We start from the raw sequence: 26,937 nt of genomic DNA on the forward strand, positions 1-26,937 counted from the left end.
GCGGGGGTAAGCTCAGTCAGAACTACTCTAGGCACACGCCTCTCCTCGACACCCGCCATGACAGGGTGAGGACCAGCTGCTCCCGCAGCCACAACGTCCCCCTCCCTTTGTGGAGCAACACGTCGGCTGAAAACAACCAAATTCCTCACTCTAAGCACGTCCCGATAGAAACTAGGCAGACCCCGTAAGGCGGGTCGACTGATGCCCGCCACCGGCAGCCGCGAAACCCCCCGTAGGCAACAACCCCGACGAAAAAAATACGTGGCCAGAGCGTGCCACCTGGGGGGGTTCTCCGTGTACATATACCTCCGCAGAGTCCTGAGACGGAGAGCCGCCACCTGGGTACGCACGCATACCAAGGACTGGCCGCCCTCCTCCAACGGGAGACTCAGGACTGCTGCGGTAACCCAATGCTTCCTATTTCCCCAGAAGAAGTCCACCAGCTTCTTCTGTAAAGTAGTTGCAAAGATGGAGGGCGGGACAAGAGTAGCCAGCCGGTACCACAACATGGAGGCCACCAGCTGGTTTATGACCAGCACCCTCCCCTGAAAGGAAAGGACTCCAAGCAGGCCTGACCAGCGTCCCAGCCGGGCGACGATTTTCATCTCCAGCTCCTGCCAGTTCGCCGGCCAGGCATCCTCAGTGGGACTCAGGTACACCCCCAGATAGAGGAGGTGCGTGGTGCTCCACGCATACATCACCATCTCCTCCGGCAGGGAGTCTACCTGCCACTGACCCACTAATAGTCCAGAGCATTTACTCCAATTAATCCTGGCGGATGATGCAGCCGAGAAAGTCCTCTGGCAGTCACGCATCCTCCGCAGGTCACCAGGGTCAGTGAACGTAAGGAGCACATCATCGGCATAGGCTGAAAGAACCACTTCCACCCCCGGACCTGGTAGAGCCAGGCCTGTCAGCCTCCTCCGAAGAAGACACAGGAATGGCTCTACACAGACCGAGTACAACTGACCGGACATGGGGCACCCCTGACGAACCCCCCTCCCAAAATGAATGGGAGCCAACAACACCCCATTAACCTTCACAAGACACTCCGCTGCAGCGTACAAGAGCCGGACCCTGGCTACAAAATGCGGTCCAAATCCGAACGCTTGCAGCGTCCCGAATAGGTAGTCGTGGTCTACCCTGTCAAAAGCCTTCTCCTGATCAAGAGACAGGAAGGCTACTGACTGACCAGTGCCCTGAGATAGATAAATCAGGTCCCTAACCAGGTGGATGTTATCCTGAATGGACCGACCAGGGACTGTATAGGACTGGTCAGGGTGAATCAGTTGAGACAGCACAGAGCCTAGGCGATTTGCCATCGCCCGTGCAAAGATTTTGTACTCTGTACAGAGGAGAGAGACCGGGCGCCAGTTCTTCAACAGGCGGAGTTCACCCTTCTTGGGCAGCAGGACAACGACTGCTCTGCGCCACGAGAGGGGCATCTCCCCGGTCGCCAGGCTCTCCCCCAGAACCTTCATATAATCATCCCCCAGGACATCCCAGAAGGCTCTAACAAATTCTACCGTCAACCCATCCAGCCCAGGGGACTTGCCCCTCCTGAGCTGGTGCAGGGCACGTGTCAACTCCTCCAGTGATAAGGAGTCATCCAGAAGATCGAACGCTTCCCTATCTACAGTCGGTAGACCCTCCCACAGGACCCGCTGAGCCTCCCCGCTGCAACCATCTGCGGAGAACAGGGTCCCATAAAAGGACCGGACTAAAGCACTGATCCTCTCTGGATCTGTGACAGAGGAGCCATCATCCGCGAGCAGCTCCACGAGCTGTTTGCGGGCTCCCCGCCCCTTCTCCAGAGAGAAAAAGAAAGGTGACGCTCGGTCCAAATCGTGCAGCATTTGGACCCGCGACCTCACGTAAGCTCCTCGGGACCGCTCAAGCAGCAGGTCCCTCAAGGCTTCCTTCTTCCCCTGAAACTCTCCCCATTCACAGGAGTCCTCACCAATCCGACCCAGGCGAGACTCCGCCCCCGATAGCTCCCTCTCGAGCCTCTCAACCGCTGAGTCCCGCCTTCCGGTCGACCCCCACGTATATTCCTTACAAAAGAGGCGGATGTGAGCTTTCCCCACATCCCACCACTGCCTAAGTGAAGAAAAGCTCCCCTGCCTCTCTCTCCACTTCACCCAACTCCGTCTGAATGACTCCCGGAAACACCGATCCTCCAGCAGCTTGTTATTGAAATGCCAGTAAGCAGACCCAGCCCGCGTGCGCCCCGGATTGAAGTCCATGCGCACCAGACAGTGGTCCGAGCATGGCACCAGCCGCATTGAGGCCGCTGAGACACGGGAGACAAACGCACCGGAGATATACATTCGATCAATGCGGGAACCGCCCCCCTCAGACCTCCGCGAGAATGCGTTTGAGTCAGGGTGGAGGTTCCGCCATGCATCCACTAGCTCAAAAGAATCAAGCAAGCCTCTCAGTTTCTTTGCTACAGCGGGGGCACACTGAGTACCAGAACGATCTCGCACCTCAAGTGTGCAGTTGAAATCTCCCCCCAGAAAGACACACTCTCCTCTTTCAATAGTGCTCAACAGAGCAGTCACCTCCTGAAGTAGGCAGGCCTGCATCGTGCCGCTGCTGGGGGCATACACGTTAATAAAATGCAACGGCATGCCATCCAGACTCACAGCCAGATAGAGCAAACGACCTGGCACCACTTCCTGCACCTTCAGGATCTCTGGCTGAAAAGTCGGGGCCAACAGAAAAGCCACCCCGCTCGAGTTTGTGCTGAGGTGGCTCATGTAAACCCCCCCTTCCCACTCCAGTCGCCAGGTGGGTTCGTCACCGACAACAGTGTGCGTCTCTTGCAGAAAACACACCGCGTATTTCCCCTCTCTCAGGACTTGTAAATGCTGAAATCTGCGAAAGCTCGCTCTACTGCCATTTAAATTTAATGTAACTACTGTGAATTTGCAAACACGTTGGAATTATTTCCTCACATTGCTCTTGGTCGCAGAACCATCCTCCTTGAGGAACTTTGAGAATTCCCCAAGCTGATGCCTCACAGACGCAGGAATATCACTATCCTTGCTGCCAAGGATGCTATCAAGATCCTCAATAAATCCTGGCAGCTCTCCCCACCGCCTCTTCGCTGTTTCAACTTTAGTCTTGTGACTTTTAGATGTTTTGAGAAAGTCCTGAATCTCACGGATAAGGGTTGCGTTAAACACAGCCCTGAAGTCTGGGCGCTCCGCCAACCCACTCACACCTGGAGCAGCAGCCTCCTCTACACATCGCTCAAGGCCAGTGTCAGAGTCTGTGGGACTACAGCTTGCTGAAAGCTCACCCACCCCACTGCACAGGCCGAGCCCATCGCTCTCCCCCTCCTCCGGCATGACACCACCCCCAGGATCCATGCCGAGGGAGGGTCCCGATGCCTCTGACAGCAACAAGCTGTCCGGTAAAAGGCTAGGCTCCTGCACTCTCCCATCACACCCCACCTCTGGGTCTGGGGAAGAAAAAACAGCAGGCACCCCCGGGGTCCCAGGTGTTCTTGGAGTCTCCCCTACTACCTCAACCGATGAGGCATCACTCCCCTCATCACTTCCACTGGTTCTAATACAGAGCTCAGAGTGGAACGTTTGATCTCCCGCTCCTCCCCCCTCAGGCTGACTCTGCTCATCCCCCATCCCAGGGAGCACATTTCCAGGGGAGTCAAACCCATCAACCGGCGTGCCATCACCCTCAGAAGGCCCCTGAAACGAGGGGACCTCCTCCGACCCAGCGGACACACTCCCAGGGGCATCAACCCCGCTACCCGATGAGATGACTCCCTCGGAAGGCCCCAGAGATGAGGGGGCCGCCACCAACCCAGAGGACACGGTTTCAGGGGAGGCGATCCCAGTAACACCTGCAGAAGGTCCCTGAAACAGAGGCTCATCCTCCGGCCCACAAGTCACCAGTCCGTGGTCACCGCTCTCGACAGGGGTGGAAGGTCTCGAAATATCCGTCCCCCTTAATTTGGGCCCACGCTCATGCTCTTCCTCGCTTTCCGACAGCCTTCTTTTTGTCCCGGTGACCGGGGGAGGTGCGGTGACCTCCATAGAGGAAGGGTCCTCCACCTCCGCACCACCCGCTGCCCCCTTTCTACTCCCATGTTTGCTCCCCCCTGCCCCCTTCCGGTTCACCTCAGCTCCTTGCTGAGCCAAACCAGGTGCGCCCTGGACTTCACTGGGCCCACTGGGCAGGAGCCCATCTGCTGTTGATTGATTCCCTTGGAGGGGCTTATCCTTCTTCTTATCCTTATTCTTAGTCTTCCCCTTCTGCGTCACCCAACCTCCCTCCCCCCCTTCACCCTTCCCCTGCGCCTCGCCATCTACCACCTCCACAGGTTCAGGGTATGGGGGGGGGGGGCCCTCACTGCTCCGGGTCACCAAGGTAGTACTTGCAGCCTCTGATGGGTTGGCAGTGCCATCCCGGGTTACCGAGACGGAGCCAGCAGCCCCAGCCGAGTCAGCAGTTCCACCCCGGGCTACCGAGGCTTGGAGGGCCGCCCCGGATGGGCCAGCACTGCATTCCTGGGCCCCTGCGTTAGAATTTCTCGCAGTGGCCCGGCTCCTGGGACACTCTCTACGGAGATGTCCAAACTCCTTGCACGCGTGACACTGTGCCTCTCCCCAGCTCCAATACACGCGATTGGAGAGACCCTTATGCTCCACAGCGAAACTCCCCTCGGCACCCAACCCCACTTCCACCTTCATAAACACGCGCCTCTTAAAGCTCAGCACCCCTTTCTCATACGGGTCATTCCCGGGGTGCATGAGCCTAGTAAGTTTAGACCGCACCTCCCCAATCTTCATCAAGTGTGGAAGGATTTTTGCATCCCGGAGAAACGTGGGACAATTCCGTAGGAGAACCGATTTTACATTGGACACCCACGGTTCCACCTGTAGATGGACCCCCTCCACCGTGAGCCCCTTCTCCAACACTTGGGCCACATCCTTCCGGGACTTCAGTATCAACTGAACCTTCCCTCCTGCACTCTCGGAAGAGGCAATGACATCCCTCTTGAACAGATCATGCAAGCCCTTTGCAATTGCAGCCCTGCTCCACGTGAACCCGGTTTGAACCGAGATCCCGTAAATATCCCAGTCCAAGTCAACATGAGGCTCATCCACGAGTGGCCTCGAGGCCGCCGTCGAAGCCGCCACTGCGTAGCTCTGAACCTTAGGCCGAGCCCCCGCCTTCATGACAGTGGCACACCTCAGCTCCAGGGACAGCAGTACCTCAGCTCAAAAGCGATCCTCAGAGACAGTCACAGTCTGAATGAGCAGCAGAAGCAGTTTCCTCCAGCCAGAGAAAGGAAAGTCCCCAAGCTCACCTCCACAGTCCAGAGCAGCTTTTGGATGGCTCTTCAAAGCCCTGACAGAAGCAAAAGATACCCTCTTCACGTTAAGCCCAGGCAACAGCACTGTGCAAAACGGTATTGGGGCAGAGAGTCGGTGCTATAATGTCAAAGACACCGAAATCATTCCTACCCACGATCTCCAGGCACTCTTGGCAATCCGCCAGCCACGGCTGCTCCCACCGCGGTGCAGAGGAACTCAGGAATTCCACACGAAATGGAGAAATCCTTAAACAAAGGAAAGTTTCCACAGTCCGACGTTCGGTCAAACTATGAAATCTCACTGCAACTGTTCCTCCTCCTTCGACAAGAACCTTGAAAGGTTGCTTCAAAACTTCTCAGTCGCCGGAGCAGAGAAAAACACGACCTCTCTCTCTCTCTCTCTCTCTCTCTCTCTCTCTCTCTCTCTCCCTCTCTCTCTCTCCCTCTCTCTCTCTCCCCCCCCCTCCCCCCCCCTCCCTGCACTGTAATCTGTAAGCACTGTAAATGGATTGATTGTAATCGTGTATTGTTTTTCTGCTGACTGGTTAGCACGCAACAAGAAGCTTTTCACTGTACCTCGGTACAAGTGACAATAAACCACACTAAACTATGTATCCCTCGTGGGCTCACAGCTGTCTATCCGAAAATCAGCCTTGGGAATCTCCTTGCCTGAGGTCATCTGTTGTCGGCCCTGATTTATCCTGGTTTTTTACTTGCTTCCTGTTCCTCCCCCCCACCCCCACCCACTTACAATCAGTCTGAAGAAGGGTTTCGATTCAAAACATCACCTATCCATGTTCTCCAATGATGCTGCCTGACCCACTAAGTTACTCCAGCACTTTGTGTCTGTCTTCCACCAAAATAATGTTGTCAAATGACAAGGTTATCAGACACAAGATTGAGGACTGCAAGACTGACAATAAAGACTGAGTAAATGAAGTAAAGCAACAATCATTACTACAAATAATAACAAAGAGAACTAATCTATTATAGAAGTCTGTTAGTCAACATGGAACACACTCAAAATCATTCAATCAGCCTGTGTTACCTGTGTGCTTAATTACACCTTAGTTATCACTTCCCACTGTGAAAAGTGACAGGAAACTCCAAGTCAAGAAGGGGAAACCATCCCCTACTTTCTCAGGATAGCTGGGAATAAATAACAAAACATTTGCTATGCTACTGACGCACCTGTTCTGAGAATGAGGAATAAAAAATGAAATGCAATCATAGACTGCAGAAGCTAACCGAATTTCCAACCAATTGTAGCAGTCCAAGGGAACAAGGTTACATGGAATTTAGAACACAGAACCGTACAGCACAGGAACTGGCCTTTCGGCCCTACACATTGTTCTATCTATATACTAAAACTCTCGTTTGTTTGTTTGTTTGTTCCTGAACTACAGCCAAAACAGTACATGATAGCGCAACAATTTTAGGCCCACCTTGCTCACCGTCGTCCCTTTGGTGCTAATGGAAGAAGTTTCATTGAAATCGGTTTTATATTTTTAATGTTATTCACATTTTAAAGTTTAAATCTATCTCCTAGGGAGGGAGGGGGAGGCGGATAAGGGTGGCTGAAGGGGATGGAGTAAGGGGGGGGGGGAAGGGGGGAGGGGAAGGGGAAAGAGGAGGAGGGAGGGGGGGAGGAGAGGGTGCTGCACCAATGCAGGACTGGTTTGGGCCCAACGGGTCCACTTGGCCTAGTCTTCTATGTAAGGCTCTTGGCAGCTGGTGCAATGAGGAACCTTCCAAATGAAATATGAGCTGGCATGGAATGAAACACAGCTAGATACAATTGTGCTGTCGATCGTTAGAATAGAGAATAGTACAGAAAACAACAGGAACAGCTCCACCATCTGCCTGCACATGATCTGTATTCTTCTCTTCCCTGCCTGTCCTATGTTGGTCTAAATGCTTTCGTTGCTTTCACATCTGGTCCCACCATCTCCCTTGGCAACACATTCCAGACTCCTACCACAGTGTGTAAAAAAGAATTGCCCATATAAAGTATTCCCCTCTCATCTTAGAGCTGTACCTTTGCATTTGACCTCCCCACACTATCTACCCTGTCTATGCCTCTCATAATTTAATATACTTCAATCAATCTCTCCCTCACCTCCCCTCAACCTCCGACAAACACCAAAGAAAAGCAATCCAGGATTGTCCAATTTCTAGATAAATCTCTCAAATCCAGATTAAACTCTTCTGCACCCACTCTGAAGAATCCACATCCTTCCTATAAGAACCACACACAACACTCCAAATGTGGCCTTGCCAAAGTTATAAACTGCTGCCATACATAAACAAAAAAATAGGTGCAGGAGTAGGCCATTCGGCCCTTCGAGCCATCACTGCCATTCAATTTAATCATGGCTGATCAGCCAAAATCAGTACCCCATTCCGGCTTTTCCCCCATATCCCTTGATCCCGTTAGCCCTAAGAGCGAAATCTAACTCTCTCTTGAAAACATCCAGTGAATTGGCCTCCACTGCCTTCTGTGGCAGAGAATTCCACAGATTCACAACTCTCTGGGTGAAAAAGGTTTATTTCTCATCTCAGTCGTAAATGGCCTACCCTTTATTCTTAAACTGTGACCTCTGGTTCTGGACTCCCCCAACATCGGGGGGTTTTTCCCTGCATCTACCCTGTCCAATCCTCTAAGAATTTTATATGTTTCTACAAGATCCCCTCTCATCCTTCTAAATTCCAGCGAATTCAAGCCCAGTCGACCCATTCTTTCATCGTACGTCAGTCCCGCCATCCCGGGAATTAACCTGGTGAACCTACGCTGCACTCCCTCAATAGCAAAAATGTCCTTCCTCAAATTAGAAGACCAAAATTGCACACAATACTCCAGGTACGGTCTCACCAGGGCCCTGTACAACTGCAGGAGGACCTCCTTGCTCCTAAACTCAATTCCTCTCGCAATGAAGGCCAGCATGCCATTGGCTTTCTTCACTGCCTGCTGTGCTGTACCTGCATGCTTACTTTCAGTGACTGATGTACAAGCACACACAGGTCTCGTCGCGCCTCCCCTTCTCCTACAACTTGTCAACTTTTATACTTGTAGTATTGTAGACATTTATATAATACTCACTTGATCCTGTGGGTCCATCTTCGTCATCATTCGGTCTTCCAAAAGATTAAATGTCAGCACTTGGAGGACAAACAGCTGGTGAGCCATTTCCGTCTGAATTTTCCGATTTCCACGAATGACGTGCTGTTGCACAGAAAGAATTTCTGTTCAGGACAGTATCAACAAACCACTCGTAATCCTTCCTCACCCGGACAACCACAGATCACATAACAATGAAAGAGTAGAACGGGGCTATTTGGCCCTTCGAGTCTCCTCCATCATGGCTGATCTATTTATCCTTCGCAACCCCATTTTCCAACCTAAACTTTGGCACCCTTACTAATCAAGAATCTATCAATCTCAGCTTTAACAATACCCAATGAATTGACCCAATGAATTGCACTAGATTCACCACCTTCTGGATAAAGAAATTCCTCCTCAGCTCCATGATAGGAGTGGGAGGAGTTGGCTGCGCCTAACGGCTGCGGCTCTCTGGCAGTCTGTTGTATTTTTTTCTTTTTTTTTGTTTGTGTCGGTGTTGGGATGGTTTTTGTTTCTGTTTTTGGCTGTGTATGTGTGGTGGGGGGGTGGGGGTGTGGGGGGTGGGGTGGGGCGGGGGGAAACCTTTCTTTTATTAGGTCTCTTCCCCGGGGCGCAGCTCGCCCGCGGGGCCTTCCATCGCCCGGCGCGGCTCGGCTGCGGGACTTAACATCGCCGGCGCGGCTCGGCCGCGGGACGTTTCAGTGCCCGGTGCGGCTCGGCCGCTGGACTTAACATCGCCCGGTGCGGCCGCGGGACGTTTCAGTGCCCGGCGCGGCTTGGCCGCTGGTCTTAACATCGCCAACGCGGCTCGGCCGCGGGACGTTTCGGTGCCCGGTGCGGCTCGGCCGCGGGACGTTTCAGTGCCCGGTGCGGCTCGGCCGCTGGACTTAACATCGCCCGGTGCGGCCGCGGGACGTTTCAGTGCCCGGTGCGGCCGCGGGACGTTTCAGTGCCGGGTGCGGCTCGGCCGCGGGACGTTTCAGTGCCCGGCGCGGCCTGGCCGCTGGACTTAACATCGCCAGCGCGGCTCGGCCGCGGGACGTTTCAGTGCCCGGTGCGGCTCGGCCGCTGGACTTAACATCGCCCGGTGTGGCCGCGGGACGTTTCGGTGCCCGGGGCGGCTCGGCCGCTGGGCCTTCCATCCCCTTGCGGGGGCTGTGCGTGTCGTTTGCCTCGGTAGGGGTCGAGCTGCCTGTCCGTGGGTGCGGGGGGAAGAGAGGGGAAGTTTTGTTGCCTCCGTCACAGTGAGGGGGTGTTTGGAGTCACTGTGATGGATATTTGTGTTGGGGTCGGGTGTCCTGTGTTCTTTTCTTTTTTGCTGTGTTTTGTGTGACTGCTGAAATTTCGCTCGGTGTTTGTGCCGAGTGACAATAAAGTGTTGTTATGTTATGTTATGTTATAAAGGTACGTCCTTTTATTTGTATTTCAGCTCTGGTCCTAGATGCTCTCACAACTGGGAACATTCTATCCACATGTGTCACTTTGTAGGTTAATTGGCCTTTGCAAATTGCCCCTGGTGTGTAGAGAGTGGATGTGAAAGTGGGATAACACAGAACTACGTTGAGGGGGTGATCAGTGAGTAGTTAATGTGGTTCCTGTGGGCCGAAGGGCCTGTTTCCATGCTGGATTTTTCAAAACATTCTCATCAAATAAATGACAAGAGTATTGAACACTAAATAAGAAACCTGCACGCGAAAATAAAATTTAGTTTCTTTTGAAGTCCTATGCTTTTGCAGGTTAAATCCTAAACTGTCCAAGATAATGAATATTAATGGATAAGCATGTGTTTACCATTTTCCTTTGAGAATATTTCAAAGGAAGAGCCGTAATAAAGGTTCTGCATCTTTTAGCCACAGTGGTTACTGATTAAATGGCTTGTAAAATGAGACAATTCAGTATCAAACCTTCCGTGAAAGCAAGATTATAATTTGCCTAATTTAAATTTTCTGCTGTAGGTTTTTATTTAAAGTGTTAAATATTATAGGCTCTACTTCAAGCGAATTTTAAATAAAAAGACTTGTCGATACACTTGAGATGACATTTAATTAAAGGGTGAAAATTCCTATCAGAATAATGGTGAGGACATTAGTTTAGTTTAGATGAGTGATATCGCGTGGAAACAGGTCCTTCAACCCACTGAGTCCGTGCCGATCAGCAAACACCGCGTGCACTCGTTCTATCCTACACACTAGGGACAATTTACAGAAGCCAATTAACCTACAAACCTGCACGTCTTTGGAGTGTGGAGGAGACCGGAGCACCCAGAAAAAACCCACCCAGTCACAGGGAAAATGTACAGACTCTGGACTGACAACACCCATGGCCAGGATCGAACTCGGGTCTCTGGCACTGTAAGACAGCAACTCTACCGCTGTGCTGCCCTTTAATGAAGCAACTGAAGATGGCAGTGCCTAGGACACTGCCCTCGGCAACTCTTGCACAGTATCCTTGCAAAAAGTCAAAATGGAGTTTAATGCATCGGCGAGACCAAACGTAGACTGGGCGATCTTCTCACGGAACACCTGTGCTCAGCTCGCCTGAACCTACCTGATCTCCTGGTTGCCGGATACTTTAATTCTCCTTCCCATTCCTGCACAGGCCTTTCTGTCCTAGGTCTCCTCCATTGTCAGAGTGAGCTTTTTGTGTCTGTCTTTGGTTTAAACCAGCATCTGCAGTTCTTTCCTACACTTAATATCTTCCTCAATGCAAGGCATGTATCTGGGCAGTAAGGAGATTACACCCTGGTACCAACAGGTTCACTTTTACCTTGGCACTAAGTGCTGGTGGACACAGCAGGCAAAATTGACAGGATGGATGGGGATACAAGAAACTGCAGACGCTGGTTTATTTTTTTAAAAGACACAAAGTGCTGGAGTAACTCAGCGGGTCAGGCAGCGTCTCTGGAGAACATAGATAGGTGACGTTTCAAGTCGGGACCTCTCTTCAGTCAGGAGTGCTGCATGCCCTCACAGCTTTTGCTATGTACACGGTTCTTAGCAATTTATTTATATTTTGTGAAGTGAATTGGCTGACAATAGACAATAGGTGCAGGAGGAGGCCATTCGGCCCTTCGAGCCAGCACCGCCATTCAATGTGATCATGGCTGATCATTCTCAATCAGTACCCCGTTCCTGCCTTCTCCCCATAACCCCCTGACTCCGCTATCCTTAAGAGCTCTATCTAGCTCTCTCTTGAATGCATTCAGAGAATTAACCTCCACTACCTTCTGAGGCAGAGAATTCCACAGATTCACAACTCTCTGACTGAAAAGATTTTTCCTCATCTCCGTTCTAAATGGCCTACCCCTTATTCTTAAACTGTGGCCCCTTGTTCTGGACTCCCCCAACATTGGGAACATGTTTCCTGCCTCTAACGTGTCCAACCCCTTAATAATCTTATACGTTTCGATAAGATCCCCACTCATCCTTCTAAATTCCAGTGTATACAAGCCTAAACGCTCCAGTCTTTCAACATACGACAGTCCCGCCATTCCGGGAATTAACCTAGTAAACCTACGCTGCACGCCCTCAATAGCAAGAATACCCTTCCTCAAATTTGGAGCCCAAAACTGCACACAGTACTCCAGGTTCGGTCTCACTAGGGCCCTGTACAACTGCAGAAGGACCTCTTTGCTCCTATACTCAACTCCACTTGTTATGAAGGCTAACAATACATTGGCTTTCTTCACTGCCTGCTGTACGTGCATGCTTCCTTTCAGTGACTGATGCTGGTCACTGGCTGTAGACTGTAGGCTGTAGACTGGCGGCAGTGGCAATGGAGAACACGGGCAGAAAGTGAAGCACATTTTACATTCCCTTGGTTGGATTTTACCACCCCCTCAAATCCCTTTGTTCTCACGAGATTACAGTATGATCCCTGGATAACAAAAAAGCAAATCTTTCTTCATTTATAACGTGAATACTGTGAAATATGATGGAACTCTACATCATCAGAGATTGTTATAGGTTTTCACTAATTTACGGAGCAAAAGATGAATGAGTTTGTGTAACATTATATCCATACGCAGGTTTGTGTGCTAATGTAGGATCACATCCCAAGACACTCAACAGGAACACTATAAAGGTCAGGTATGTGAGTGAGGTATGAAAAGGAGGAAAAGAGCCGAGCGTTTGCGTGAGGCGTACAGCGGGGGTCAAAAAATTGGGAAATTCACACAAAATTACTAGTTTCAAGCCTCTTTTAGTGCATTTCAAAATAAAAACGAACATTACAAAATAATGTGAATATGTCACTGTATACTAATAACATTTGGAAGTAAATTCGCACATTAATTGATAATCAGCCCAAAAAGGTGGTAATTGGCTTTTCTGCTGTGTTTTATATTTTAACCCCGTCTTAATTAATTAAATTATATAATCTTGCACTTAAATTTAATATTTACTCATTACAGTTCCATCACTGATTTTCTGCCACTCTTGGTTCCAGAGCTTTGCTGGTTTATTGACCCGGCCAAGGAAGCCGGCTATGGGGATAGATTCGCTGGCTCCAGCTGGGCTCGAGTTCCAGAGCCCCAGCCGCAGGTTGCAAATTCAACCCACTGATTGGCCGTGGAAGTCCCGATGAGGTCGAGATTGGCTGCCTTGCCCAACCCAGGTGCCACATTTTCGGGGTGACTTCCAGGGGGCGCGGGGAATTTCTCGCGGAACCCCTAGCGACCTCTTGCGGAACCCTAGTGTTCATTACAAGTCTATACATCATTTCTTTTCTTTTTTGACCGATCCAATTTCTCCGTTGGTAAACGCGATTTTGGCAAAGTGAAAAACGCGGAAATCATGCAAAAAGCGCGGAAAATGGATTAAAAAAATGCGGAAATCCGCGGAAACGCGGAAAATTCACATGCCTGAAAGGTGCACAAGAGCAGGACAAAAACTGAATTTAACACTCAATCACATAAAGGAAATGTTCAATGCACTGAGCAAATGCATTATCGTGCATGTTATTATTTGTGTCTCTTGTGCATTTAACATTTTTATTCTCAGGCATGTCTTCACTATCAAAACCTATAAACCAGGGGTGTCAATCTCATTTTAGGTCAAAATGTTCCCAATGTTGGGCGAGTCCAGAACCAGGGGCCCCAATCTTAGAGTAAAGGGGAGGCCATTTAAAACTGAGGGGAGAAGAAAGATTTTCACCCGGAGAGTTGTGAATTTGTGGAATTCTCTGCCACAGAGGGCAGTGGAAGCCAAACCACTGGATGGATTTAAGAGAGAGCTAGATAGAGCTCTAGGGGCTAGTGGAGTCAAGGGATATGGGGAGAAGGCAGGCAGGGGTTACTGATTGTGGATGATCAGCCATGATCACAATGAACGGCGGTGCTGGCTCGAAGGGCCGAATGACCTCCTCCTGCACCTATTTTCTATGTTTCTATGTCACGGGCCGGAATGGGAAAATTGCGATTTCATGCGGGCCGGATCAGTTGTGCACGTGTGAACGCACCCACGCATGCACGCACGCACGCTCCCACAGCTATCGTTGCCTTCGTTTTTTCAACCTGCTCTCATGTGTCTCAGTCTCTGCTATAACTACAAAGTGTTTCACTTTACGAATTTTGTTTCTTATGAAGAAGATTGCCGAGCAAGCATTACTTTTATGATTGGTATCTAGGCCCTAGATAGAGTGGATGTGGAAATAATGTTTCCAGTAATAGGAGAGTCTAGGACCAGAGGTCACAGCATCAGAATAAAAGGTCATACATTCAAAATGGAGATGAGGAGGAATGGGTGGTGAATCTGTGGAAAGCATTGCTACAAACAGCGATGGAGGGCAAGACATTGGGTATTTTTGAGGGAGAGATTGATAGGTTACAGGGAGAAAGAAGACAATAGAATGTGGTTGTAGAGAGAAAATAGATCAGCCATGGTTGAATGGCAAAGTAGACTTGATGGGCTAAATGGCATAATTTTGTTCCCCTGTCTTATAGTCTTCCTACAGTGTTTATGTTTTGCCCACAGTGGGCTGGCTGGGTGGTGAACAGCCAAACAGCAGCTACCTGGCATGGTGAAAGGTGGTCTGTCCATCATCTCACCTGAAGGCCCCGCTCCCCATCCTTCTCCTTAGGTCTTTCTTCCTTCCCCTCACATCCTCTCCCCTCACCTCTCATGTCCTTCTCTACCCTCACCTTCTCCCTCACCTGCCCTCTCCCTTCTCTCATCCCCACTTCCTCTCTTCCAACTACTCCCCCACTCCCCTCCCTTACTTCATCCTCTCTCTTTCCTCACCTCGTCCCTAAATCCCCTCCCTTTCCTCATCGCTAAACACCATTCCTTCTCCCATCTGCTCCCTTCGTCAGCCCCTCCCTCCCTACTTACTTTCTTTACCACCTACTCCCCCACTCCCCACCCTCGACACCCTCTCTTCCCTTCCTCGTCCCTCCCTTCCCTCATCTGCTCCCCCTCCCATTCCTTTACCACCACCTTCTCCCTTCTCTTCCTTATTCCCGCATAACTACCAGCACGTCTTCACATCCCACCTAACCCTAACCCAAACCCATAGCCCCCACCCTGGAGAGCAGCTCAGATTTTGGATCGCTGGCTGCGGCCCCATTCACAGTGCGGCGACTGCCAGATGCAGTCCGCGAGCTGGTAGTTTGACACCCCTGCTCTAAACTTTTCAGATCATCTCCTAAACTACTCCATATCTTTCTTCTTTTAAAACATAGAAACACAGAAAATAGGTGCGGGAGTAGGCCATTCGGCCCTTCGAGCCAGCACCGCCATTCAATGTGATCATGGCTGATCATTCTCAATCAGTACCCCGTTCCTGCCTTCTCCCCATATTCCTTGATTCCCTTAGCCCTAAAAACATGCTTGCCTGCATGAAATAGTGCAGGCAGGATATTGTAAGTACACTTATGATAAAATTACATCTTCCCCAAAAACGATCACTGATTTAAGAACCATTTTGTCTCAGTGCCTTTTTGCTGTAGGCTTTCCATCTGCCGCAGCTACAGTGTCCTAAACTCCTGCTGTCCATACGTGATTCGAACATATCAATGAATTTGTTCAAGTATCTGCTGCACTTGTATGACTGCCAACTTAATTCAAAGGGGGTTTATTAGTTTGGCTCAGTTTACTTTAGAGATACAGCGCGGAAACGGGCCCTTTGGCTGGCCGACTCCACGCCCACCAGCAATCCCCATACACTGATTGAGAATGATCAGCCATGATCACATTGAATGGCAGTGCTGGCCCGAAGGGCTGAATGGCCTACACCTGCACCTATTGTCTGTGGTCTATTGTCTACACTAGAACTATCCTACACACTAGGGCCAATATACATTTTTTACCAATGCCAATTAACCTACAAACCTGTACGTCTATGGAGTGAGGGAGGAAACCCATGTGGGTCATGGGGAGAATGTACAAATTCCGTACAGACATCACCCGTAGTCAGGATCGAAACTGGGTTCTCTAGCGCTGTAAAGCAACCGCTCTACCGCTGCGCCATTGTGCTGCCAGCAATGAGCATCGCTGAAAGGAAAAAACTCACTCTATCTTAGTCCTTGAATGTAAACTGGCATTAACCGGTCTTTTTGTCCTGGGCCTCCTCCATTGTCAGAGTGAGGCCAAAGGCAAATTTGAGGATCAGCACCTCATATTTTGCTTGGGCAGCTTACAACCCAGTGGTATGAATATTGATATCTCTAACTTCAAATAACCCTTGCTTTCCCTCTGTCTCCGTCCCACCCCCACTTTAGTCGTCGTACTAGTTTCACTGTCGTCCTGTTGAGTTTCATTGTCTACATAACTCGTTATCACCTGGCCCACAGCTAACAATGGACTCCCAGCATTTTGTGTTCCAATGACCAATAAAGAATATGTTTACAGACCAGCTGGCTGTAATCTTGGCCAGTATTTTGCTCGTACATAAGACTTGTGGGATGCACTGCACTCTCTGCCCAATGTGAGCCGTGAGTGAATGGCCTGACTGGAAGAAATCGTATCCTATTAGAGTTATTCCCACAACCTTTATGCCCATTGCTCATCTCATAGTGTCAGAGTCTCAGTGGAAACAGGCCCTTTGGCCCAACTTGCCCACACCGGCCAACATCATCTACACTAGTCCCACCTTCTGCATTTGGCCCATATCCTGCTAAACCTGTCCTATCCATGTACCTGTCTAAATGTTTCTTAAACTATCTCCTCCAGCTGCTCATTCCATACATCTATCACCCTTTGCGTGAATAAGTTACCCCTCAGGTTCCTATTAAATCTTCCCCCCCTCATCTTGAACCCATGTCTTCTGGTTCTCGATCCCCTACTCTGGGCAAGAGACTCTATGCGTCTCCCCGATCTATTCCTCTCATCATTTTGTATGCCTCTACAAGGTCTCCCTTTTCACTGCTCCATCAATGCCAAGTCTTCAAATGTCAGCCTCTGTTCTCTCCAGTGTTCCTTTCCTGATCCCCCTCTCTGTTGCTCCAAGGGAGTGCATAGGCTACTTGGGGAAAAAAGAGCCTTTTATATTTCTTTCTTAGAACTTTTCCAGAGCCAAAGGGAGCCCTCACAAGTGATGTCTTCCTCACAGGATAACACTTCCAACATAGAGTGTGGTGTCTGCCTTGACCACAAGTGCTGCAGGACCCAAATGCTGCATCTCCCTCCCCATACTTGTTCACATCACTCTTTGTTTTTAAGGCATCTATAGAGTGATACGGTGTGGAAACAGGCCCTTCGGCCCAACTTGCCCATGCCGACCAACATGCCCCATCCACACCAGTTCCACCTGCCTGCGTTTGACCCATATCCCTCTACGCCTATCCTATCCATGAACCTGTCCAAATGTTTTTAACTCCTTCTTTAAAAACTCCTCACATCTCGTTCATTCACTCACATCCTCTGGCTCAATTTCCATTTCCATTTCTGAAGAAGGGTCTCGACCCGAAACGTCACCCATTCCTTCTCTCCTGAGATGCTGCCTGACCTGCTGAGTTACTCCAGCATTTTGTGATACCTTCGATTTGTACCAGCATTTGTGCAGTTATTTCCCTACTCCATTTCTATCCCATTATGCTCCTGTTAAGTACATTCGGATGTCCTAGAATTGTTAAATGGTGCTGTTTAAACAAAAAAAATGTTCCTAATAAAACATACAACTCTAATAAAATAACAAGCACAACTTTTTCCCAGTAAATTTTCCCCGACTTACAGATAAAATAATGGCACGCAACTGTTTCTGGGCCAAGATATTCGCTATTTCCTGTGGAGAAAAGAAAAACAATCTAGGTAAGATTTCAGTTACAGATCTTTAATACAATCTAACAAGAAATTAATACTCTAAATAGAAAAATTCTCCTCAATGCATTTCTTGTTCCAAATTTGAATGAACAGTATTTCACCACAAAAGAGAAATAAACAGGTTTATTTTCATTGATTTGCACTTGAACAGCTTTTGTGAAGAAAATATTCAACTCCAGTGTGGAAACTCACAACCCTCTCTCATCAAACTTGTTGTTGAATATCAAGTAGACAGCTGTTTTTTTGGATACAAACGTCAGCATTCATTATCAAGCAATCTCACTAAGACTTGCCGATCATGACAAGATGAATGGACTTTTACTCCATCCAAGAGGAATGGTGGATGGAGGGAGATTTCCCATCTATGTTTCGGCCAAGGGTGTGGGTACACATGAGGGGATTCAGCGTGAAAGAATGACCAGGACTTCAGAGCAAGTTAGATAAAAATGACAGCTGCTTTCAAAGTAGCAGGCATGCAGGGATATGCCGATATCTCAATTTCAAACTTAAAACCCGGAACAAAATAAAAAAATAAAGGAAACGCTGGAGACACTAAGCAGGCCAGGTAACATGCATGGAAAGATAAATAGAGTTAACGCTTCAAGTGTGTTGGAAGGAACTGTAGATGCTGGATTATACCGAAGATAGACACGGAATGCTGGAGTAACTCGGCGGGTCAGGCATCATCTCTGGAGAAAAGGAAGAGGTGATGTTTCAGGTCAGAACCCTTTTGATGAAGGGTACCTAACATTTCAGGTCTTGGACCTTTGATGAATGTCTTGGGTCTGTGTTATTAACTGTTTTCCTTTTTGGATTTTACAATAAGAGTTTAATTCCTAACTAAAGTAATCCGCAGAGACTCTTCAGCAAGGAACAGAAAGCTAAAGCCTAAGAGTGTCTCATTCATGTGATGATGTGCTACAACGCTGAGAACTGCAGTGCCCTCCATAATGTTTGGGACAAAGACCCATCATTTATTTATTTGCCTCTGTACTCCACAATTTGAGATTTGTAATAGAAAAAAATCACGTGTGATTAAAGTGCACTTTGACAGATTTTATCAAAGGCCATTTCTATACATTTAGAAACATAGAAAATAGGTGCAGGAGTAGGCCATTCGGCCCTTCGAGCCTGCACCGCCATTCAATATGATCATGGCTGATCATCCAACTCAGTATCCCGTACCTGCCTTCTCTCCATGCCCCCTGATCCCTTTAGCCACAAGTGCCACATCTAACTCCCGCTTAAATATAGCCAATGAACTGGCTTCAACCATGTAGAAATTACAGCAGTGTTTATACATAGTCCCCCCATTTCAGGACACCATAATGTTTGGGACACAAGGCTTCACAGGCATTTGTAATTGCTCAGGTGTGTTTAATTGCCTCCTTAATGCAGGTATAAGAGAGCTCTCAGCACCTAGTCTTTCCTCCAATCTTTCCATCACCTTTGGAAACCTTTATTGCTGTTTATCAACACGTGGACCAAAGTTGTGCCAATGAAAGTCAAAGTAGTCATTATGAGACTGAGAAACAAGAATAAAACTGGTAGAGACATCAGCCAAACCTTAGGCTTATCAAAATCAACTGTTTGGAACATCATTAAGAAGAAAAAGAGTACTGTTCAGCTGACTAATCACAAAGGGACTGGCAGGCCAAGGAAGACCTCCACAGCTGATGACAGAAGAATTCTCTCTATAATAAAGAAAAATCCCAAAACACCTGTCCGACAGATCAGAAACACTCTTCAGGAGTCAGGTGTGCATTTATCAATGACCACTGTCCACAGAAGACTTACTGAACAGAAATACAGAGGCCACACTGCAAGATGCAAACCACTAGTTAGCCGCAAAAATAGGATGGTTGGGTTACAGTTTGCCAAGAAGTACTTAAAAGAGCAACCACAGTTCTGGAAATAGGTCTTGTGGACAGATGAGACGAAGATTAACTTACATCAGAGTGATGGCAAGAGCAAAGTATGGAGGAGAGAAGGAACTGCCCAAGATCCAAAGCAATTTATTCACAAAATGCTGGAGTAACTCAGCAGGTCAGGCAGCATCTCGGGAGAGAAGGAATGGGTGACGTTTCGGGTCGAGACCCTTCTTCAGACTGATGTCGGGGGTGGGACAAAGGAAGGATATAGGTGGAGACAGGAAGATAGAGGGAGATCTGGGAAGGAGGAGGGGAAGGGAGGGACAGAGGAGCTATCTGAAGTTGGAGAAGTCGACGTTCATACCACCGGGCCGCAAACTGCCCAGGCGAAATATGAGGTGCTGCTCCTCCAATTTCCGGCGGGCCTCACTATGGCACTGGAGGAGGCCCATGACAGAGAGGTCAGACTGAGAATGGGAGGGGGAGTTAAAGTGCTGGGCCACCGGGAGATCAGTTGCGTTAATGCGGACCGAGCGCAGGTGTTCAGCGAAGCGATCGCCGAGCCTGCGCTTGGTTTCGCCGATATAGATAAGTTGACATCTAGAGCAGCGGATGCAATAGATGAGGTTGGAGGAGGTGCAGGTGAACCTCTGTCTCACCTGGAAAGAATGTTTGGGTCCTTTGATGGAGTTGAGGGGGGAGGTAAAGGGACAGGTGTTGCATCTCGTGCGGTTGCAAGGGAAAGTGCCCGGGGTTAGGGTGGTTTGGGTAGGAAGAGACGAGTGGACCAGGGAGTTGCGGAGGGAACGGTCTCTGCGGAATGCAGAGAGGGGAGGGGATGGGAAGATATGGCCAGTGGTGGGGTCCTGTTGTAGGTGACGGAAATGTTGGTGGATGATATGTTGGATCCGCTGGCTGGTGGGGTGGAAGGTGAGAACGAGGGGGATCCTGTCCTTGTTGCGAGTGGGGGGATGGGGAGCAAGAGCGGAGCTGCGGGATGTAGAAGAGACCCTAGTGAGAGCCTCATCTATAATGGAGGAGGGGAAGCCCCGTTTTCTGAAAAACGAGGACATCTCGGAAGCCCTAGTCTGAAACACCTCATCCCGGGCGCAGATGCGGCGTAGACGGAGGAATTGGGAGTAGGGGATAGACTTTTTGCAGGGGACCGGGTGGGAAGAAGTGTAGTCCAGATAGCTGTGCGAGTCGGTGGGCTTGTAATAAATGTCCGTCACTAATTTTTCTCCTGTGATGGAGATGGTGAGGTCCAGAAACGGGAGGGAGATGTCAGAGATAGTCCAGGTATATTTAAGGGCAGGATGGAAATTGGAGGTGAAGTGTATAAAGTCAGTGAGTTCTGCATGGGTGCAAGAGGTAGCACCAATGCAGTTGTCGATGTAGCGGAGGTAGAGTTCGGGGATGGGGCCAGTGTACGTCTGGAACAGGGATTGTTCGACGTACCCGACAAAGAGGCAGGCGTAGCTAGGGCCCATGCGAGTGCCCATAGCTACGCCTCTGGTTTGGAGGAAGTGGGAGGAGTCAAAGGAGAAGTTGTTGAGGGATCCAAAGCATATCATTTCATCTGTGAAACACGGTGGTGAGGGTGTTATGGCCTGGGCATGTATGGCTGCTGAAGGTACTGGCTCACTTATCTTCATGATGATACAACTGCTGATGGTAGTAGCATAATAAATTCTGAAGTGTGTAGACATATCCTATCTGCTCAAGTTCAAACAAATGCCTCAAAACTCATTGGCCGGCGGTTCATTCTACAGCAAGACAATGATCGCAAACATACTGCTAAAGCAACAAAGGAGTTTTTCAAAGCTGAAAAATGGTCAATTATTGAGCGGCCAAGTCAATCACCCAATCTGAACCCAATTGAGCATGCCTTTTATATGCTGAAGAGAAAACTGAAGGGGACTAGCCCCCAAAACAAGCATAAGCTAATGATGGCTGCAATACAGGCCTGGCAGAGCATCACCAGAGAAGACACCCAGCAACTGGTGACGTCCATGAATCGCAGATTTCAAGCAGTCATTGCATGCAAAGGATATGCAACAAAATACTAAACATGACTACTTTCATTTACATGACATTGCTGTCTCCCAAACATTATGGTGCCCTGAAATAGGGGGACTGTGTATAAACAATGCTGTAATTTCTACATGGTGAAACCATAATGTATAAAAATGGCCTTTATTAAAATCTGACAATGTGCACTTTAACCACGTGATTTTTTTCTATTACAAATCTCAAACTGTGGAGTACAGAGGCAAATAAATAAATGATGGGTCTTTGTCCCAAACATTATGGAGGGCACTGTATATCCTGCGATTTATTCTCTTCTCTCCCGAGATGCTGCCTGACCTGCTGAGTTACTCCATCATTTTGTGAATAAATCGATTTGTACCAGCATCTGCAGTTATTTTCTTATACTGTATATCCTGCACTCTGTATCTTCTCCTTTGCTCTATCGATGTATTTGAGTTTGACTTGATTGTATTTATGTATGGTGTATCTGATCTGTTTGGATAGCACGCAAAACAACGTTTTTCACTGTAACACATGACAATAATACACCTAAATCTGTTCCTCCCATTTATAACAACTGTAGCCTGACCAATTGTTTCCTTATCTGTCCCATTACCAATCTCTTCCATTATCAATGCTGTTGTCATTTCATCCTGTCCTCCACCCCATCACAGATGTTCACTTTTCTTATTCCTTTTAAACTTTCTTGGCAAATTAAACTCTGCTTGCCTTTAACTTCACTCTGTGCAGATGAAAGATCACTAACCTGAAACGCCAATGCTTTCTCCAGAGATTCTGCCTATTTCCAGTCATTTTATTGTTTTTGCTTCAGATTTAGTTCTGCCCTTCTATTAACCACTGGTTGCCACCAGTTTTTATTTTTGCAACACTCCATTTTAAAACGCCGGAATTATTTATATTTGCTTCCCCTCAGTCACACATTATAACATTGCCACACTTCAAAAACACTCGAGCTGCTGTCGGGTGCTTTGAGACCTCCCGGGGTTGTGAAAGGTGTTAGTTATGTTTCTCCATCTCACGTCTCACGTTCTGCTTGAGTGCCTCTTGGTTGTGGAGATGTCTGTATCTGGTTGAGTAGCTGCATCATTAAGGCCGATGAACCTTCCTTTCCTCCCAATTTCACATCTGAATGCTTCCCATCCTGGAGCTCGAGAGTTCAAATGCCAAGAATCAAATCCCATGTAGGGTCACACTCAGAGGCTCAAAGGGGGGTGGATGCATGTGAATATTTCATGGACCCTCACCACGTCTCAAAGGCAAAGCGATCATTTCAATTGGCCCTTTGCCGAACAATGTACTTTCTGCAAACTAGAGATAATTCAAAACTCTGTCACAGAAGGCAGTGGAGGCCAATTCACCGGAGGTACGGTATTCAAGAGAGAGTTAGATATAGCTCTTAGGACTAACGGAATCAAGGGAGAAAGCAGGAACAGGGTACTGATTCTGGATGATCAGCCATGGTCATATTGAATGGCGGTGCTGGTTCGAAGGGCCATATGGCCAACTCCTGCACCTATTTTCTATGTTTCTATGTCTCTAGTACTTTCATCCCTCACAGACATAGAACATAAAACAGTGCAGCACAAGAACGGGCCCTTCGGCCACAATGTCTGTGCCAAACATGATGCCAAGATCATCTCCTATCTACCTGCACATTATCCATATCCTTCCATTCCCAACATATCCATTTGCCTATCCAAAAGACCTTTATAACTTTCCAGCACTAACTCAATTCTAAGACTCAACTCTTCCATGGCATCACCTCTTTCCACCACTTCCAGCCCCACCAGTTCGGGCCACATCTCTAATTCAGGTCTCATAAGGTCATAAGTGATAGGAGCAGAATTGGACCATTCGGCCCGTCAAGTCAGCTCCGCCATTCAATCATGGCCGATCTATCTCTCCCTCTTAACCCCATTCTCCTGCCTTCTCCCCATAACTCCTGACACCCGTACTAATCAAGAATCTATCTATCTCTGCCTTAAAAATATCCACTGACTTGGCCTCCACAGCCCTCTGTGGCAAATAATTCCACAGATTCACCACCCTCAGACTAAAGAAATTCCTCCTCATCTTCTTCCGAAAGGAACGTCCTTTAATTCTGAGGCTTTGAACTCTATTCCTAGACTTTCCCACTAGCGGAAACATCCTCTCCACATCCACTCTATCCAAGCTTTTCACTATCCGGTACGTTTCAATGAGGTTCTCCCACATCCTTCAAAACTCCAGGGAATACAGGCCGAGTGCCGTCAAATGCTCTTCATGTGCTAACCTTAAGCTCAGGCGTTGTCTCAAGCAGTTCCATCTTATTTGCTCCATATTCCTCAGATCTGCCCTCAGCTGTTCAGGCCTAGTTCCCTGCTACACTCCCTCCAATCCTCTCAACCTTCAATATACTCATTAAATTTTACTCCCGACACAATACTTTAGGGCCATTCTTAGTCACGTGTGTGACCAAACATGTAAAACATTGTGGAATACATCTCTTCTAATTCTGAAAGCATTACAGGTATATTGTTTTGTACTGTATATATGACTTATATATGTCGAAGTTTATCAAGTGACATTTTTATATGTTATGTTGACAATGTTTGTTTAGAGTCAGAGGTCAAATATGGCTGGTCACGTGTGTGGCCATGTGAGGTTAGGACAGTACAAAACAATATACCTGTAATGCTTTCAGAATTAAAAGAGATGTATTCCACAATTTTTCACATTTTGGGTCACACACGTGATTAAGAATGCCCCTTTATCATCTAACCTAATGTCTTCTGCTTTGGCTCAATTGAAATCTCGTTTGATAACATTCTTGTAAAGCCCGGAATGGTGGGACCATCGTATGTTGAAAGACTGGATCGGCTAGGCTTGTATACACTGGAATTTAGAAGGATGAGAGGGGATCTTATCGAAACGTATAAGATTATTAAGGGGTTGGACACGTTAGAGGCAGGAAACATGTTCCCAATGTTGGGGGAGTCCAGAACCAGGGGCCACAGTTTAAGAATAAGGGGTAGGCCATTTAGAACTGAGATGAGGAAAAACTTTTTCAGTCAGAGAGTTGTGAATCTGTGGAATTCTCTGCCTCAGAAGGCAGTGGAGGCCAATTCTCTGAATGCATTCAAGAGAGAGCTAGATAGAGCTCTTAAGGATAGCGGAGTCAGGGGGTATGGGGAGAAGGCAGGAACGGGGTACTGATTGAGAATGATCAGCCATGATCACATTGAATGGCGGTGCTGGCTCGAAGGGCCGAATGGCCTCCTCCTGCACCTATTGTCTATTGTCTATTGTTCAGATCTGGCATGATTGAATGGCCGAGCAGATTTGATGGGCCAGTTGACCTAATTCTGCCTCTATGTCTTATGATCTTCTGCTCACGTGACAAAAACATGAGCCCTCAGCCGTGTTGTGCAAGAGCCTGGAAAGACCATGTGGTGATGATAATAAAGAGCTTCTACCTTGCATCTTATCTAATGTGTGCAACAACACTGTGGAAACTATTTGGCCCATTAAGTCCATTCAGCCTCCCAGAGGAGAAGGCCATTAATCCCACTGTAAAATATTTTTATATATTTTCATTGGAAGGAATGTGAGCTACATTTCATTGCCCATCTCTAATTGCCCTTGGGAAGATGATGCTGAGCGTCCTCCTTGAACCGCTGCAGCCCATGAAGTGTGAATGTACTCGCATTGCTGTTAGGGAGAGAGTTCCAGGATCTTAACTCAGCGACAGTGAAGGAACGGCAAATGCATTTCCAAGTTAGGGTGGTGTGTGGCTCGGAGGGCAACTCGGACGGAGGTGTTGGTGTTCCCATGCCTCTGCTGCCTATGTCCTTGTAGCTGGGTTAGAGGGTGCCATCGAAGAAACTCATAAGATACATGGATAGGACAGGTTTGCAGGGTTATGGATCAAGCGCAGGCAAGTGGGAAGAGTGTAGCTGGGACATTGTTGGCCGGTGTGGGCTAGTTGGGCCGACGGGCCTGTTTTCCACAGTGTCAATCTATGACTCTATGATCTATTTTTCCCTCTCAACCCCATTCTCCTGCCTTCCCCCCATAAACTTTGACGCCCTTACTAATCGAGAACCTGTGAATCTCCGCTTTACAAAAAAACAATGTCTTGGCCTCCACTGCCGTCTGTGGCAACGAATTCCACAGATTCACCCTACTCTGGCTGAAACATGACGAAGGGCCAGCTTTACCTACGTTTCTCACGTACACAAAAGCAGTTTAAAAACAGAGTGAGGAATTTTATGGAAGAGGCGTAGGTGTTTTGCAATCTCCGGCAACGGGTGGAGGGCGCACATTGGACATAGAAGGAGAGCAATGGTCAGCTTCAATTAATTCATCAGAAGCACTGCTGAGACCTCGAGATGGCAAACTGAATGAAGCAATATTGCTTTTGGTCATGATTTTAAAACAATTTAAAAAAAATTAAAAGTGTTTCTTAAAATTAATCTCAAGACGGAGCTTGACATTAAAAAGAAAGTCAGCATTGAGGACTCTGTTAAAGATGCTACACATTATTTGGTTTAATAGAGGCACAAAAGCATCAATAAATTGAAATTTTATTTTGCTTGCGTTCTTACGGGTTCCCAGTTTAAATGGGACGAGAAATTCAGCCAGCACATCGTCTAGTCTGCACCAAGGACATCTTATACCACGGGTCTTAGCTCACTGGGAATTAAGGAAGGGGTTTCAAATAAATAGAGGGGGGATGGAATTTAGAACGGAGATGAGGAAACACTTTTTCACCCAGAGAGTTGTGAATCTGTGGAATTCTCTGCCTCAGAAGGCAGTGGAGGCCAATTCTCTGAATGCATTCAAGGGAGAGTTAGATAGAGCTCTTAAGGATAGCGGAGTCAGGGGGTATGGGGAGAAGGCAGGAACGGGGTACTGATTGTGGATGATCAGCCATGATCATAGTGAATGGCGGTGCTGGCTCGAAGGGCCGAATGGCCTCCTCCTGCCCTATTGTCTATTGTCCATTGAAGGGGTTGTTCTAAGAGCTGGCGCTGACTCAATGGACCAAATGGCCTCCTTCTATGTTGTAAAGAAACACAAGGTGGGGAAGTCATTTATAAAGCTGCATCAAAAGGCAAAAAATTGAACGATATTTTCAGAGCTCTGTTACACTGAGGCTAATGGTTTAAAAGTTGCACCTTTGCTGATAGGATATTGGACAAATGTCAAATCCTAACCCGATCTAGATTTCTGCCCATTCAACCAATTGTTCTCTTATTCGAGCAGAATTAGCCATCTAACAGTAATCCTTGCTAAAGTTTGACGTTT

General features: G+C 48.1%; 1 protein-coding gene across 4 annotated transcripts in view; it reads right to left on the reverse strand.

Moving 5' to 3' along the window:
* Window positions 1-26,937, reverse strand: part of elmo1 (engulfment and cell motility 1 (ced-12 homolog, C. elegans)) — a 308,339-nt gene that overhangs the window by 172,249 nt on the left and 109,153 nt on the right. For all 4 annotated transcript variants that reach the window (XM_078415056.1, XM_078415031.1, XM_078415048.1 and 1 more), the window contains 2 exons: window positions 17,637-17,687; window positions 8,448-8,570 (listed from right to left, as the gene is read on the reverse strand). In XM_078415056.1, coding sequence (XP_078271182.1) covers window positions 8,448-8,570; window positions 17,637-17,687 — 174 coding nt within the window. The remainder of the gene's footprint in view (window positions 1-8,447; window positions 8,571-17,636; window positions 17,688-26,937) is intronic.

The sequence above is a fragment of the Rhinoraja longicauda genome, chromosome 2 (assembly GCF_053455715.1).
Source record: "Rhinoraja longicauda isolate Sanriku21f chromosome 2, sRhiLon1.1, whole genome shotgun sequence".
NCBI lineage: Eukaryota > Metazoa > Chordata > Chondrichthyes > Rajiformes > Arhynchobatidae > Rhinoraja > Rhinoraja longicauda.